This window comes from Elaeis guineensis, chromosome 4 (assembly GCF_000442705.2).
Source record: "Elaeis guineensis isolate ETL-2024a chromosome 4, EG11, whole genome shotgun sequence".
In the NCBI taxonomy this organism is placed as follows: Eukaryota; Viridiplantae; Streptophyta; class Magnoliopsida; order Arecales; family Arecaceae; genus Elaeis; species Elaeis guineensis.
In genome coordinates this window covers 16,850,544-16,865,463 of record NC_025996.2, presented here as the reverse complement: position 1 = coordinate 16,865,463, position 14,920 = coordinate 16,850,544, and the positions used below count along the sequence as shown (strand labels likewise).

The 14,920-nt window shown below is 40.0% G+C and overlaps 2 protein-coding genes across 3 annotated transcripts in view; both read right to left on the bottom strand.

Annotated features, from left to right (window-relative positions):
- LOC105043642 (uncharacterized) overlaps positions 1–13,837 on the bottom strand; it is a 197,448-nt gene extending 183,611 nt beyond the window's left edge. For both annotated transcript variants that reach the window (XR_012140687.1, XM_073255727.1), the window contains exons 1-5: positions 13,363–13,837; positions 12,651–13,248; positions 12,348–12,467; positions 9,736–9,801; positions 9,248–9,625 (exon numbers count right to left, since the gene is read on the bottom strand). Coding sequence is in view for 1 of the 2 variants with exons in the window: in XM_073255727.1 (XP_073111828.1) it covers positions 9,248–9,625; positions 9,736–9,801; positions 12,348–12,467; positions 12,651–13,248; positions 13,363–13,466 (1,266 nt within the window). In the remaining variant the exon portion in view is untranslated. The remainder of the gene's footprint in view (positions 1–9,247; positions 9,626–9,735; positions 9,802–12,347; positions 12,468–12,650; positions 13,249–13,362) is intronic.
- On the bottom strand, positions 2,431–3,735 carry LOC140856886 (cyclin-U2-2-like). The gene is given in 3 exon segments (XM_073255101.1): positions 2,431–2,974; positions 3,241–3,385; positions 3,388–3,735. Coding segments are annotated over 3 exon segments (684 nt in total). The 5' UTR covers positions 3,659–3,735; the 3' UTR covers positions 2,431–2,706.
- Positions 13,838–14,920: the final 1,083 nt, after the last annotated feature.

Sequence of the window (14,920 nt, the reverse complement as noted above, 5' to 3'; positions counted from 1 at the left end):
GATTGCAGCAGCAGATATTTTTGAGATCAATCAGCTGAAAGCTTTACTCAGCAGTGAGTTTGAAATGAAAGACTTAGGAGCAGCAAAGAAAATTCTTGGGATGGAGATCCAGAGGAACAGAGGTGCAGGTAAATTATTTCTGACACAGACCAGTTATGTTAAGAAAGTTCTTCAGAGGTTTGACATGTGGGATGCCAAATCAGTTTCTACACCACTTGCTGCTCACTTCAAACTTTCAGCTTTTTTATCACCTCAGTCCACAGATGAAAAGGTGTATATGTCACGTGTTCCATACTCCAGTGCAGTTGGCTCTTTGATGTATGCTATGGTCTGTACCAGACCAGATATTTCACAAGCAATCAGTGTTGTGAGTAGATATATGTCAAATCCTAGTAAAGTACATTGGCAGGCAGTGAAATGGATTTTCAGGTATTTGAAAGGTACTGTTAACACTTGTTTGGAGTTTGGCAGGAACGGTGATGTTTTGTCTGGATATGTTGATTCAGACTTTGCAGGAGATCTTGATAGAAGGAGATCTCTTACTGGTTATGTTTTCTCAGTTGGTGGTTGTGCTGTTAGTTGGAAAGCTACACTTCAGCCTACAGTTGCATTATCTACTACAGAAGCAGAGTTTATGGCAGCAACAGAGGCAGTGAAGGAAGCTATGTGGTTAAGAGGCTTATTTGGAGAACTTAGTTTGGAACAGAAAGAGACTATTATATACTGTGATAGTCAGAGTGCTATTCATCTCACTAAAGATCAGATGTTTCATGAGAGAACGAAGCACATTGATGTAAGGTACCATTTCATTCGAGAAGTCATTGCACAGGGCAATATTGTTGTGAAGAAAATTGGTACTGAAGACAATCCAGCTGACATGCTGACAAAACCTCTTCCAGTGGCTAAGTTCAAACATTGCTTGGACTTGGTTGGAGTCTACAGCACTTGAGGATATCCTTCGGGATTTTGGAGGAGATGAGAATTTTCTACTATTATTTTTGTGAGAATTTAAGTTTGAGGAGATCGATCAACATTGTGGAGAACATTCGTATTGACCAAGCCAAAGGTGGAGATTTGTCAGGTTGACTCGGCCAACAGAGCAGTCTCCCCTTTCCGTTTCTGCCCACGATTTTGGTTGTCAGGTTGACTCGGCCAACAGAGCAGTCTCCCCTTTCCGTTTCTGCCCATGATTTTGGTGGGGCCTCTTTTTTGGCAATGCAGCGGGATTTCCTTTTCAGCGAGATTTTCTTTCCCCACACGCGGGTCTCTCTTTTGGCAATGCAACGGGATTTTCTTCTTTTTTGATTCTTTCAAGAGATATTCTTCCTCTCATTCTGCTAATATATTTTTCACGAGAGAAAGAATTAAAAGGAGAAAAAGAGAGAGATTAAAAAAGCTTCTCTTTTGATGTACTATTGATTCTTATATAGTGAAAATTTCTCGCCTCCGCCCGTGGACGTAGGAGTATCTTTTTGATCTCCGAACCACATAAATCTGTGTGTTCTTCTTCTTCTTCCCTATATTTTTTTTTTCGTTCTGCGTTGAAGGTATGATTCTGGTGTCCATTTGTACCAGTGGCATTATTATTTGTGTTTGTGTGCGAGTTTATCCCAACAACATTATAGTAGCCTTGCTATGGAGATGGAGAGGAGAGATGGCAATTTGACATCTAGAGACCTTTGAATGTTTTGGAGGATAAGGAATTTGGGGAATGTTAGCATCAGCGCTATCTAGAATCTCCCTTGCTTGGAATAAAGATACCCACAGTAAACTCATCAAAAACAATTGCTTCTCAGCCACTTCGTTACTACGGATTTCTTGAATCAGGGGGGATAATTCTTTGCCCATTCTATATATAGAGCCTTGTGGAAAGCTGATAAATTGAGTAGGCCAAGATATTTATTTGGCTAGCCCTCCGAAACAATCTCCATGCCAAAAACTGGTTGGCTAGAAGATGTTGGAACGTTGATCCGGGTAGTGTTCTGTGGTATAGACTCTTAATCCGTCAACCTTATGTTGTTACCCTGCAACTTTGTCCTAGCAAACCTGTTGAGAGTCATGAAGTTGTGTACGACACTCTAAACTCTGCTCTGTAATCCTTTTTTTAATCCTTTGTATATGTAGTTGCCGTTCCATAAATGAAAGGGGAGGTGTGGTGGTATATGTATTTGGTGCAAAATTATGTGGTTCTCTCTCTGTTTTATTTTTTTGGTGCAGACACATGGTTCTCTCTTCTTCTTTTTTTTTTTTTCCGGTAATGGACATATGGTTCTCTCTTTGCTGCCTGTATTTTGACAATATTTGTGCGGGGGTGGGCGGGTGGAATCTGTGTGTTATAATCATTCGCAGATACCATCCAAAGTAGGTAGGTACATATGCTTAAAATATGATCATGTGATGACAAGTAGCTATCAAATGGGTACGATCCATCCACCGCCACTGTTAAGACATCAGCATCAAATAGCCACAAAGCTCTGTACAACATTCATTAAAAAACATGACAGGGACAATAACAGAGGAAGCAATGGAATCAAAGAGTTTCAAGTGTCTTTGTTAACCAACAGCAATTGAGAAATTAACATTAACTTCTTAACTTGGCTCTAACTTACGATAACAACCTTGGAGGTTGAAAAAAAAAAAAAAAAGATATCTATACATGACATGGCCAGCTGACATGGTGAGTTAGCCGCTGCATTGGATGCTCTGCTAAAGGACCCGGGCCAGTTGATTCAGTTTCCTTCTTTCTCGCTCTTTGGAGGTGATCTCTCCACCGCACATAAACTTTAGACTTCTCTCGATGTGGTATCCTCCTCCAAAGCTCACCTCCCTCTCCAAATGGCTACAATAGCTCTTAAAGACACTGACACTCACATGTAGCTTGAACTTCATCAAGAAAAGGAAATTGAGCTCCAAATTGTTTAACTCCATTGTCGATATTCCCCCAACTTTCGCGAAGTATGAGTTCCAATAATTCCTACTTGGAGTAAAGATCATAATGTTAACTAAGAGATATGCAATGATCCAATCATTTCCTACCTGAATTTAATTTCTTTTATGGCATGATTCAGTACTAGCTTGAATAATTTTGAACCATATTAATTCTCAGTGAATCAAATAGCCAAGGCTTAATCTTTCTGATTTTTTAAAAATATAATGACAATATATGGAACCAACTAGGCTATGGCCTATGGATTGTATTCAACAAAATGTAATTGGAAGTACTAGAAAAAGAAAACTTACCTATCCTCAACAAATTTAGAGGCCACCATAATACTGGTTATTAGTAGCCTGTGAACATTCATCAAACAAACTTTGAGGCCAGGGTTCAATTGACACAACCGATCCATATAAATATACGCAACGACATAGACCGGCGGGTTACATGAGCGTATCGAAAGAACCTCTCCAGAAACGATTGGATGGACATATCTAGGACCTGGTGGCTGTAGAAAGCCCGACTTCTCGCATCCTTCACAGCCACAATGCTGCATTTTCCGACGACCCTCTCATTTCGAGCAATGGTCCTCTCCACAAGGGATGCAAGAACTGAGATCACCAATGGAGTCGATGGCTCTTCTTCGCATGAAAAGCTATAGAGGTCGGATCGAAGCTTGCTCGGAGAGATAGAAATTGGATTTGGAGAAAAAGAAGAAGGCATGGTGAGAGAGGAATGGAGAAATGTGTGTAGATAAGAGCAGAGAGAGAGAGAGAGAGAGAGATTGGTGTTTGATGAGAGGCTGGAGAAGAAGGGTTGATATATAGGAGAATGGGCTTGTTGGGAGAAAGGTCCGGTTGTTAGAGCGAATAAAAGAGGTGACATATGGAAGGGGGAGGGAAGCAGAGATAATATTAGATTCGGACATGTTGTCGGTCGGGTTGAGGAAAAGGACAGAAATGAAGCTTTCCCACGCTTTCCTCTGGGTTGTTATTTTATGGGACGGAAGCCTCTGGCCGACGGTACGGTTGGAGGTGGTCATGTGGGATGGTTTCACGGAGTTATTGGATACATACACGGGAAGGGATTGGGATCCATCACTGCCTCGTGAGGCCAAGTGCTTTTTAGTTATCCTGCTGTAAACTGGCTGTAAATGATATAGGAGTGTGAAAATGTTTGAAACTATGATGGTAATGTCCCAATATAAGATTGGAGAATCTGGTTTAGCTCCAAAGTTTCTTAACGGAGTGCACAAGTTGCGTGCCTTGTGGGCTGTGGATCAGATCCAAAGATTCCATAACCGAGTCAGGCAGTCATCGAGTGGCCATGATTAATTGGCAAGGGATGGAGTCATATCTTGTGTGTAAATGGATGACTGATATTCTTTCTTGATATCAACTATCAAATCGCATCTTGCACAGCTCTCAAAGCTTTCGGACCTCTTCCTCCATTTGCTTATATGGATTTCGAAGCGGTCATTGCACAACCAGCGGTTGACATCGCGAAAGAAGATAAATCATTTTTTCGCACGAAAGATACAACCCGAACTGATTAGCAATGGAAAATTGTTGAATTTGATGCATTGGCTTCAGGGTGGGTTGTCATAATGCTGCCAAGATTGCCAAAAATAAAATAAAATTGACCAATTCCCACGTCTCAATGTATTGGCTTTCCAACTCCAGGCCTCAACCGGTTGGTAATATGTCTGCTTCTATTTTTGGTAGGGAGAAAGGATACAAGCTGCTGACAGCTGCAAGAACTGCCTGCGAGTCAACCGTACTTCAACTTGACTCATACCTGGATGGATCTTGACCTAAAAAGTTCAAGCCCATGGACTGGGTATGGATCCCATTGAGATAAATGTGGCATTTTTTTTTTTTTTTGGTTGAACAGCAAAAGTTTATTCAAGAAACTTTAATTTAACCCCTACACGCTATCTGAATCAAGCCGACTCAATGGGACCTATTAAGTGACCTGACAAGATCTATGCTTTTATCTCAAATCCAAGTTTCCTATTAAAAAAAAAGGAAAATCCAAAATGGACCCCTATTTGATCTAGATAAAACTACACGTGAGCTAAATCCAAACTTAGTTACTACCCAAGTCTATTCTTGCCTACGCTTTTATCCCAAGCTAATAGCACTATATATGTAGACACACTCCACTTTGATGGGTTTTCGCCCTTCAGCAGACAAATCATACTACAGTGACTAAAAGATAGGAAATTTTATGTCAGCAAGAGGGTGTCAAATGTGCCTGCCGAAGTAAATTATCTAGTAAATCCACCATTCGTGCAATAGATATCTTTTAGCCACTCACACTTGTTTTGGTCAAGACAGAACTAGTCCTGAGCAGCTGCCTTTTTAGGGATCACCAACTGGTGAGACATGAAAAGGATAAGGCTACCATCATTTTAATTAGGTATAATGAGATACATCTGCCAATAATTAATGGCTAATAATTGAGTGTTGAAAGGTCTCATCATGTAAATAGTTCTTGCGATTGACATGCACTGTCATGGCAACTAGCCAGGGAGGAGAAGAGATTTTGAGTCCAATTAGCTCAAAGCCATATTGTATATTGTTGGAGGCATAATTTTTTGTGCACCGCGAGCAATGTAGAAAATTTGACATAAAATATATCATTTTATCCGATTGATTTATATAATCATCATTTTTTAATACATATTTAATATTTATAGATCATCTTTTTCGTTTAAAAATTTTATATGATAAAAATATCTCTATTCTTTGAAAAAATTATAACATTCTAAATCCATATGTTGACATCTTGCGTTCATGATATACATAGAATGTCATAATTTTTTTTAAAGAACAGAAATATTTTCGTCATTCAAAATTTTCAAACTAAAAGCCGAATTGCAAGCATGAGATGCACGTTAGAAAGTAGTAAGACAAAAATATCCCTCTTATATTATGATATCTTAGGTCATATTATGATTTCTTAGATTATATTACGCCACAGAATGTCATAATTTTTTTCAAAAGACAGGAGTATGTTCATCATACAAAATTTTTAAACGAAAAAGCCAACCTACATGTATTAAATATACGTTAAAAAATAGTGACTACGTAGATCAATCAGATGAAGTGGTGCATTCCATGTCAGATTTTTTACACCACCCACGATGCGCAAAGAATTTTTCATTGTTGGAGATCAACCCAAAATACTTTGAGCTTGACAAACTTTAAGCTCAAGGAGGCTTTAAGAAATAAAAGTTGAGGCCGGGACCCTTTTCTGTAAATGGGGGTTATTGGGCTTTATAGGCCGAGTTGGCCAATTGACGGGCCTAAGAATATCATCATGTTAACATTGATTAACCTAATGGTCCTAACTTATCCATGTTTGTTATTGATTCTGTTTAGGATTTTAACATAGTTCATGGACTGAAAACGTCGATGGATTAGTAACTTAAACCATTAATCACAACCTTGTCGCAATCCCAATAGCTAGCTAATCCTAACATTTGAATCCCATTGGCACCTTTTTATAGTTTATTATCTCAATATATTGGGTGCAGGCTAGAACCTTCCTCAAACCCTCCAACAGGAGAGAAGAAGAAGAAGCTTGCGACAAGTTGCCTCAGGGATACAGCCATACATTCGTAGGCCTAGTGCGGTATGCCGTGTGTTCGGGTACGCAGTTGAAGTGTTTCAGATGCGACTTTAATTGAAGCTGTGGTCCATTTAACTTCCCACTGCACCCAGCAAAAATATTCCTACGGAAAAAAAAAAAAAAAAGAAGAAGAAAAAGAAAAAGATGAAACCCGAGTTAGTATTAGTAATAGAAGTCCATTCCTAATCCAATACTTGCACATGATGGAAATTTTTTTGTTACATATCTTAAATATTTTAATTTCATTTTGGATGCTTTAAGATTTGATATTTTTGTGCAGTGCAGATCGTGTGATTTGCAAACGGAACTATTTTTTGGGGTAAACAAACATAACCAAACTTTATTTTTAAAACGACAAACTTGTGATATTGTCCGTTGCGGTACTTTCTCCCGTGTTTTCAGAAAAAAATGCGAATTAAACGTGACAACGGAAGAATGGAGGATCAGGGCAAGTACCTGTACGTTGTTATTCATTTGATGTTGATGTGATTAACATTGTTCATTCTTGCATTAGCTTAATTTCCTTGTCACGTTCTTGGTAACATGATATGCCGATCAATTTTTATACTGGAGCCTTCCATGCCATCGGAATCTGTGGGCCAATGAGAATAAAACCCATAAAAGCTTCTCCCTGTGCGATTTATGCCTTGGATATTTATTAAGAGTATTCATACTAATTAGGCTTATTGGTTGATCCAATAGGATCATCGAATCAATATGGACCATTTTAGCCATTATGCCTAAAGCTGGTTGAAAAGAGTTTAAGAGAGAGATCTATCATATCAAAAAAATTGAATCACAAATCAAACTTTTAAAGGTCGTTACTTAGTTATTTAATGTATGTTTGAGTTTTTTTTTTTTGAATTGGAATAACTTTTCGAGCTCTGCAACATGGTGCTGTCCCTGGGAAAAATCGTGCCTCTAAAATCTAAATTCCATTATTTTGGTTCTCAAATGGATCGATAGGTCTGGAAATTATTTTTTTTGAAAACATTTTAACCGGCATATCTTCTAATCCAAAAATAAAATCAAGTAGAATGATAGAAGATAAGATTCACATACAAATTGAGATACACCATCTATAAAATTTTATCTTTTTTATATTTATATCTATTAATATCTATCTTTGTAAAGCTAACTCTATTTGAACTATAAGAAGATTCCGATTACAAGAATGGATCATATTATTACAAATAAATGCTATGCACCTCAGTTTTGATTTATTAATAGAACCGTCAATTAATCATCAATGAAAAGAAAAGAAAATTTAAATACTATTTTTACTAATTTTTTTATTTTTTTTATACTTCAAATTAATCACAGATCAAAGAAATTCTTCCTTCATGATCAGATCTCAGGTACATGATCTTCCAATTCTCATGGAAAAGCTACCCATCTTTCTTTCTATCTATACCTATATCATAGTTGTTGAACGATCATGATCAAAACGCTCTCCCTAACCGACCAGTGGGACGAATGCTACGATCACAACTCTTGTGAAAAGAAACGGGTCTTAAAATTTCCCCCTTTTGAAAAAAAAATCCAGTGGCTTCCCTGCGTCGGACTTGGATATTTCTCTGCGGCGGACACAAATATTTCTTCGCAAAGGCTATCATCACCATGAAGTTAACCGTTCCCACATCACCAGCGCATGCCGTTTGAGATGCGACCCTTGTTTTCTTTTCTATCAAACAGTCTCGTGTTGGGCCACACAAAATTGAGTACAAAAGCAGAACGCCACATATAGATTTGTGAAGGCTAAAACATAAACGTGGTCGACCCCTTCCCCGTGTATACACGTGGTTGTCAAGTCCCACGGCAAAGCACTGAGAGTCGACTCGACGACGGGTAGGTCTTATATCATCAGCTATATCATCTAAAATTATGTTGGATCTTAAGCCTTAACACCCGCATGGTAGGCTGCCCACCTGGTGACGCAACACCAAATGCACGTCTCTCTCTCTCTCTATGCTTAGCTTTCTCGACGAAAAGTAAACACCAGACGCTCAAATATATGCATAAGAAAATCACTTACATCACATTGTATGTGAACTCAGGCAATTGAAATATGTACAAGAGCAGCTAAGGCTTGGGATTGCCCGGTGGAGGCTGCTGACGTGATTGTTGATGCAGGGCGGCCATCCAGCTGTATGCATCCATGCCCACTGGCGGTACCGGTGGCTGCTGCTGCTGCAGCAAGAAACCAATAAATTCGTTAATATAAGGTTCTACTTAGGAACTCTCACTCTCTCTAAAAACATAACAGAGGGCCACTTCAAGGGAAAAGAAAAAAAAGAAAGCTGCACGACAAAAACTTTGTAGTTCCAGTTGGACTTCAAAATTCGGAAGGAGAGTACATATAAAGTATTTTGTTTTTTTGGGGGGGGGGGGGGCAACTCGAATCTATAAGTCCATTATGTAACACATTCACCTCCACCTTATTGAAAATATAGTTTTTTATATTTAACAAAAAAAGTAGTTTTTTTATCAAAAGCAGGAAAAATATAGAATTTGCTGTTCAAAAACAACAGACGTAAATCGCTACCATAGGACTCAGATTAGCTTGTCTCCCGGGGAGAGGCCATTGTCTTGGGTTGCAGCACAGATGGTGGCAATTCTAAGTTGTTACTCAAAATAAAACAGAGATGGAGTTAAAAGGCACCCCTTAGTGAATACCTGTGCTGTTTGATAGGCAAGGAAGGCCGAGAAGAGATCGGGATGGACGGTGCCACCAGATTGCTGCATTTTATCACCAGAGCCATCCCAACAAGTTGTTGAGAGAGGGAGAAAGGCAGAGGGGTGGACGAGGGGAGGTAAGCTAGCATGGCTGAGCTGATTGAGGGAGTTGAGGTCCATCATGCCCATACCCATGCCCATGCCCATGCCCATATGAGCCATTTGAGCCATCTGGGCCATGTGGGCCATCATGGACATTTGGAGTTGTGGCATGGTCATCGGCATCATCATGGTACTCATCCTGCTCATCATTTGGACCTGGGCTTGTAGCTGCTTCAAATATTCAATCACCTCATCTAGCATAGATGCTTTTTCGGTCTTTCAGGAGAAGAAAAAATATAAATAAAAAATAAAAAGCAAGAAATGTCTCTTGTTATATAGGTATATAAGGAGATGGATAACACTATTGCCGAAGTATAGATATGCACCTTACTTGAATTTGGAACCAACTTTTGTAAGGCCTTCATCTTCTGGTTGATCCTATCCCTTCTTTTCTGCAAAGTTATTTCTCATCATTTCTTACATGTCTTGGCATAATAACTTTTACATCTATGAAACTTGATTTATGTACACACGAGTGCGCGGAATGCATAGCAACATAGTTCATATCCAATGCCAAACATAGTCAAACCCCATGGATTAAGAACAATGCATTAGGGCTTTATGGTGCTTATCGATGCATGTGAGAAGTTTGTTGGCCCATGGTTTGGTAACATAGCCTACAATCTAATTAACTGGCATATCATATCAAAATTCCTACAAGTAACACAGACCCCCTCATCCCATACGACGAGAAACTTTCCATATGCACGAGACATAAATGCTAGTTAGCATTACTCATGGAATAAATATGCTAATAAACAATTTTGTACTTATATCATCCCTCAAACAAAAATTATTTTATTTAAATAATTGGGGCATGTTTAGTTAGGAAAGATGGATTCTGAAATAGAAATGAAAATGAGTAACTTCTATTCTAGCAATTTGAGTGGAAGAAATCTTATTCTTATTTTGATTCTATAGAAAAATGAGAATATTTCAATCTTTTTGAATCCAATTTCTATTTTTTTTTTTTTTTTTAATATTCCAATATCATTTCAATTCTAATTTCAATCTTGAACCCATACACGTTGAGGAATGATCATTCCAGTTTCAATTCCAATCTGTTTCGATTTCAATTTTGATCGCCGCTCAGATACACTCTTGATAGTACGGTGCAGTGCATGCAAAGACAAATAAATGACTACAAGGACGATACGGATGGCAAAGTAAAAGCTCATTTAACATTGGTTTCTGTGCGAGTTATATAGATGGATGCCTGCTAACTACTCTAGCAAGGAAGAACAAAGTTTGCACTCACTGATACACGTGGACTTAGCTAGCTGGCACATATCACAAGGATATCCTCCAAGGGCAATATCTTAATATAGAGGTGCCAACAAACTGTACAATGTGGTTGCCAATTCTAGTGGACCGGAAGGTCTTTTGGGTGTAGGATATGAGTGACCTAAGCTGCAGTTCACCCTGGTCCAGAACTCTCTCTCTACATATATATATATATATATATATATATATATATATATATATATATATATATATATATATATATATACACTGGCTACCGTTCTTATCATCCTAGAACTCGACTGCTAAAATATGTGACCGTTGGCCGGTCAAAGATGTCTTAGTTCCTAGGGGAAGTTGCCTTGGTTTGAGATGTTACACGTGAGGTCCTCCGCAGTTCTCCTCCTGATGATAAGGTTAAATAAAAATAAAAATAAAACATGGCCATCTTGTCTCCTATGACTTCATTGTGGATCTAAGAGAGCTAGCTACATCTAGTTGGCTTAAATTGTTTTCAGCTATATTGGCTTGCAAATTTCACTAAGAAAATAAATAAATAAATAGTCATATAGTTGGAAACAAAATTTAGCATCTTCGGAATGCACCGTGCCATAACAAACCATGTACATGAGAACTAAATTAACTAATGTTGCATGCAAATCATATATATGCTTGGTGTGATCATATTTTTTATGATTCTTTACTTCAACATTATATAGATGATAATTATTATATTCAAAACATCTATTGCACCCTCTGATAATTTTATCATTTTTTTTATTTGCTTGTGTCAACATTTTTTCCAACTATAGGCGTCAATATTTTTTCCAACTATAGGCATCAACATATTAGTCATAAATCTACAACACAGTATCATGAAATATGGAACAGGCAAAACTAGTAGTCAGGCTACATTTGGTGGACATCCTTTTTGTTGTACGTACAAGGGTGGTTGGATGTTTAGGAACATGCTGTATGGATGATGGGTGTACGTCCTAACCTTACTCTATTTTAATATTACAGTTTAGCTTCTGAATTTTACCACATGAAAAAAGCACTTAGCATATTCTCTATGACAAAACATTATTTTAGTTCAGTTGGAAGATCATCTTCGTGTTCTTATATTTTTCGTACTGGTAAATAAAGGACAAAAAAGTCAGGAAAGACACGTATGCTTTACTATGTTTCTAAATTATAAACAATTTTATGAGCTAATGTGTCAAAACTTTAGTGGTAGATATTATTAAATATTATACACAAGGTGCCATGTCTTCCAATATCTTGTCTTTGCACGTCCCATGCAATGTGAATGAAAGGTCCCATTTGGCGAGTCAATTAAGTCTTAACCTGTCAACTCTTAAAACTCAATCATGCAAAAAAAATAGAGAGAGAAATTTAGTTGCGCAAAAGCAGAGACAACCATGATGGAGATCATGTATTGCATGCTAGCTGTGGCAGCTAACACTTGTAAATTAGCACCTTACCTTTTGTACCATAGCTAGATTTAAATTCATTTATACATATATGAAACATGGTGTCTTCGTCTTTATAACTATAAGAAGGCAGTCAGCAGTTGTCAACACGGTTTGAAAAAAGAAAAAAAAATCTAGGAATTTGTTTTTCCCCCTCCCTTTGAATTAGCTGATGAAAAATAAAATAATTCTCATAAAATAGAGATGTGCATCACTTCACTTACACGTTCGGATTGGTTGTGAACGGCGGTAGCTCTTCTCCTCCTGGCGGAGGCTGAAACCCTCCCTGCACTCCCTTTCATCGCCTTCTCTTCATCGGCGCACACCCCGACGTCACCATCCGCCTTTCCACAGCCAAAAACCACACCAACCACAAATAAATAATATAAATAAATAATAATAATAATAATAATAATAATAATAAATAAATAAATAAATTATTATAACTCAGTTTTATTCTAAAAGAGGGGATGAAAAGGAGATGATTTTTTTTTTCTTGGGGGGATGGGGGGTGTCGAGAAAGATGCCTTGGAATGTCGGTCGAGGCAGGCAGAACCGCGGTCGTCAAAAGTCAAAGCCTTTTGCCCTCCTCCCCCCTCACCGCCTACGCCGTCTCTGAAGCTTGTGTTCTCCATCTCCAGCGACACGCCATCATCCCCCTTCACCCTCGACGAGGAGGCGGAGTTGGTGGTGGTGGTGAATCCCACGTCGTCTACCCTGCACGTGTCCAGCATCACAGGCGTGCTCTCCCCTCTTTTCCCCGCCCCGGGCACCGCCGCGCTCCCCTGGCTCGCGCACACCCACTCGCCCTCCCCGACCCTCGGCCGCTTCCTCCCGACCCCCGGGTCGGCGACGTCGTCGCCGGGGGCGGCGGTGCAAGGGACGAGGGCATCCATCACGGTCTGGGTGAAGCGGTGGGCTTGGGGCCCGGCGAGCGAGGAGGCGCGCGTGGCCTGGTCCACGACGGCCTCCAGCGTGCCGCTCGGCCGCGGCTTCTCCCACGCGGTGGCGGCCGCCGAGGAGGAGGGTTCCTTGGGGATGGGCTTCTCGATGCGATTGTGGCTGAGGCCGTGCAAGACAAGGCGGCCGTTCTCCCATGCCAGCTCAGCCATCTCGTAGTCCGACCTAAAAGTATAATATATATTCGATGAATACTATGTAGCCCAACTTTGTAGATACCTTGATCAATTTAGTAAATAAATAAACAAATAAATGGAGATAATATCGAAGAGAACGGACATGGGAACGCGGGGGGCGGGCGATGGAAGGTGGTTGAAGGGAAGATGATGAGTTGGTGGGTTAGGAGGGTCATCGACGTCCCAACTAGGAACGCACTGGCTCATCTCGTGCTCTTCTCTTTCTTCTTCTTTCTTCCTTCTTCTTGTTCCTTGATTTAGATATAGACTACTGAAGTGAAGAAAGAGAGTACAGGATCGAGTAAGAGAATTGGAGTTTCTATTGGTGGCAGCACCGAGGATCGGGGGAGGAGGATCTTTCCACTGCGTTCAACGATTGTCTTGGCTGTAATGGAGGGGAAAAACGGACATAGAACCGTGAGAAATGATGAGCAATTGGCATGAGAAGCGAAGGGAACGAGAGAGAGAGAGAGAGAGAGAGAGAGAGAGAGGTATTATGTGGCGCAGGAAACAGAGAGCCATAACAAGAAAGGTAACAAGATAAGCTGATAAGCCTGAGACGCTATGGTAATGGCGTGCGAGGATGGGAATTAATTTAGAGAGACGGAGGGAGGGGGGCCTGACCTGCGAGCCGTGGGAGGCAGGCACGTAGCCCTGCTCCACTCCACACACGTCAAGCTTGCAGAATGTATGAATTAAAAATTTTGACACCCGCTATCCTCTGCACCCACTCCGACACCTGGTCACTGTTTCGTGGGAAACCTACATTGGCCGGCTGGCGGCTGCTGTGGGTCGATCGGTCTTATCAATTTTTCATCTAAATTTTATCGTCTTTTGCTCCAAATACAACGGCACCTCGTTTTCATGCGCCCGAGAACCAGGGGAAGGAGGCAGTGGTGTACCATACGCCGTAATGTGTGGTACATCTTTGGCATTCAGCTTGAGGGGAGGCTTTCCGAGTTCAGGATGAAGTTGGTTCGATCCGGTCTTCCAATCATATATGGCATTCCCTGTACATTGCAAGATGAATACTACTTTCTGGTTTCGGTGCAGACTTTTTAATTTAACGATGGACCGAGCCTGGGATGAACATTAATTCAAACAAGTATCATTTGGAGACTAGAAATTTCGAGTTCAACGCCAAATTGAGGAGATCCCAGATCCAACTTCATGTTCTTCTATGCAAACCCATTTCTCCGTATGAACATGTAGACGGCTTTACTTGTATCACACTTGAATCCACAATGTGATGGACCTAAATTGCATGCCCTCATTAAATCATACAAATTATAATTTCTCATATTTTTACTAAATTTTAATGCAACATACTCCGCTGATGTTTAATTCATCATCCTAGGATCTGTTGAGGAATGTCCAGCCAAATCTGATAGGATCAGCTAGAGATGGATAGCCAGCCGCAGAAAAAAGAGGGAGTGAGTGGGAGAGCAGAAGGCTTGATCGATGCAGGATTAAAAGATAGAGACCTCGAGATCTTCTTCTTTTTGTGTGTGTGTGTGTGTGTTTTCTGCGCCACCCCCGTGCTCTTTTCCTGCTCCCTCCCTCGCTTTCGCCCGATGGTGCAATCTTGGTCTATCCTGCCAGATCTAGTCAAATAGACCTTTAAAACCATTCTCATTAAATAGGATAACAATCTAGTTGTA